The 1841-nt window shown below is 63.1% G+C and overlaps 1 protein-coding gene across 1 annotated transcript; it reads right to left on the bottom strand.

Moving 5' to 3' along the window:
• LOC122034721 (phospholipase A1-Ibeta2, chloroplastic-like) lies at positions 1 to 1841 on the bottom strand. The gene has a single exon (XM_042594058.1). It carries the CDS (start codon positions 1822 to 1824, stop codon positions 223 to 225), a length of 1602 nt encoding a protein of 533 aa, XP_042449992.1. The 5' UTR covers positions 1825 to 1841; the 3' UTR covers positions 1 to 222.

Genomic DNA, 1841 nt, shown 5'->3' with positions numbered 1-1841 from the left:
TTATCAACTAACCTTCATTGAACTTCTACTGTTGTATTGAATTCTGATTCTTGTTCTTGAAACATTTGATGAGGTATGAAATTCTAAAGACATCCATATCTCAGTTCTTGGGAAGAAGTTTACATCTTTGCATATTAAGATGAAGAAAGAAACAAAATGAGGGTGCTTTCTTATGCACAGAACATGACTAAAAAAAATGCCTCCTTTGATCTCCGGCGGGAACTAGAATGTGGAGGAAGGGCTTGCGAGTTGGCCGGAGTTGCATCGGCCGAAGCTTTCGGCGGCTTGCTTTAGCCGGAGCTCCTGCGCCTGGCTTAGGTACAGCTTCTTGATGTTGGCGCCCTGCTGACTGAGGAGGCGAGCGAGGCTCCGCTTGGCGTCCTCGCGGAAAGGTCGGCCGGCAGCTGTGAAGCCGTCGACGAGGTGGAGGTAGGCCTCCAGGTCGTGGCAGCATGCCGGGTCCGCGTCCGGCCGCAGGTACGGGGAGCTCCGGTTATCCACCACCAGTTCCCGCCCCACGTGGGCGTACCCTTCGTCGCGCTTCCGCAGCGGCGCCGCCGGCACGCACGGCACCACGTCGTGGGCGTTCACCACCCGCAGAACCTTCACCCCTCGCTTCTCCACCCGCTCCGCAAACGCCCGGTTCCCCACCCGCGGCCCCCCAAAGGTGAACACTGCCGTCGCGGCTTGCTCTGGCGGTACTAGCGTCGCCACCTCGTCCGCTACTAGCACCGCCAGCGCCGCCCCCAGGCTGTGCCCCACCACCGTGATGCTCAGCTCCTCCCCTGAGTACTCCTTCCTTAGTTTCTTAACCTCCTCCACCACCGCCGCCGATAGGCTCGGCGTGTCTCCCAATCCCGGCGTCTTGTATAGGCTCCGGAAGCCGCATTCCACCTTCGGCACCGACGTCGAGGGTCCCTGTTCGTCTGTTTCCACCTCTTCCTCGTCGAGGGGGACGAGCTCGGTGCGGAAGTTCTCCGCCCACTCGAGGCAGGTGGAGGTGCCGCGGAGGGCGATGACTATGTCGCGGCGGCCCATCCGGCGGATCTCGCGCTCGTTCTCGCAGACGGCGACGTAGCCGATCCAGCTGGTAGGGTGCGCGGCCATGACCCAGGGCGCCACCGTATCGACCCACGGCGGAAGCTCGATGGAGGCGGTGGCGAAGAGGTTGCGCGTGACACGGTAGGACCGGTCGGGGAGGAGGACGTGGCGGGGGCGCCCCGGCGGCGCGCTGGTGGAGTGGAAAGCGTGGTAGGTAGCCTGCACGAACTCACCATGGCGGACGAGCTCGCGGCGGAGGTCGTCGTTGAGGGGCTCTAGGAGGCCCTCCCAGTCTCCGGCGCCGTGGAAGCGGCGCCAGCCGCCGGCGATGCTGCCGCGCGGGGAGGCACGGTTGGAGTTGGAGAGCAGGCGGCGGAGGCGTGTAAGACTCCGAGGCGACATCTCCTCGGCTCCGGCGGGTTTGTTGGAGAACCTGCCGGCAGGGAAGATGGCAGAGGTGAGATTGAGAGCCTGAAGTAGGCGGTTGCACCGTGACGACGAAGGGGCGTCATGGTCGCCGTCGTGGTTAATCTTTACCGGCGCTGGTACCGGCGGATCAGGAAACTCCTGCTTCTGCTTCTCGAGGAGGCGCTCCAAGTTAGCGAGGTGCGAGGCGGTGGATAGCGTGGTGGTGGGCATGGGAGCGGTGGCTACGTTGCTGATGTGGACAGCTGCGTGGTGGTGGCGGGCAGCGAGAGGGTTGAGAGGAGAGTTGGGGAGGGCGTTGCGTGCCTGCGGCACTCGGCGAGGAGGAGCCGCCGCCATGGCTAGGTCGATCGACATGAGAAGGGAAGAGAAGA

The sequence above is a fragment of the Zingiber officinale genome, chromosome 11B (genome assembly GCF_018446385.1).
Source record: "Zingiber officinale cultivar Zhangliang chromosome 11B, Zo_v1.1, whole genome shotgun sequence".
Classification (NCBI taxonomy): Eukaryota; Viridiplantae; Streptophyta; class Magnoliopsida; order Zingiberales; family Zingiberaceae; genus Zingiber; species Zingiber officinale.
The sequence above is the reverse complement of the archived record's forward strand: the minus strand, read 5'-3'. Positions and strand labels throughout refer to the sequence as shown.

Excerpts from the sequence above, each read along its gene's own strand:
- LOC122034721 (XM_042594058.1), bottom strand. The coding sequence starts at position 1,824 with ATGTCGATCGACCTAGCCATGGCGGCGGCTCCTCCTCGCCGAGTGCCG.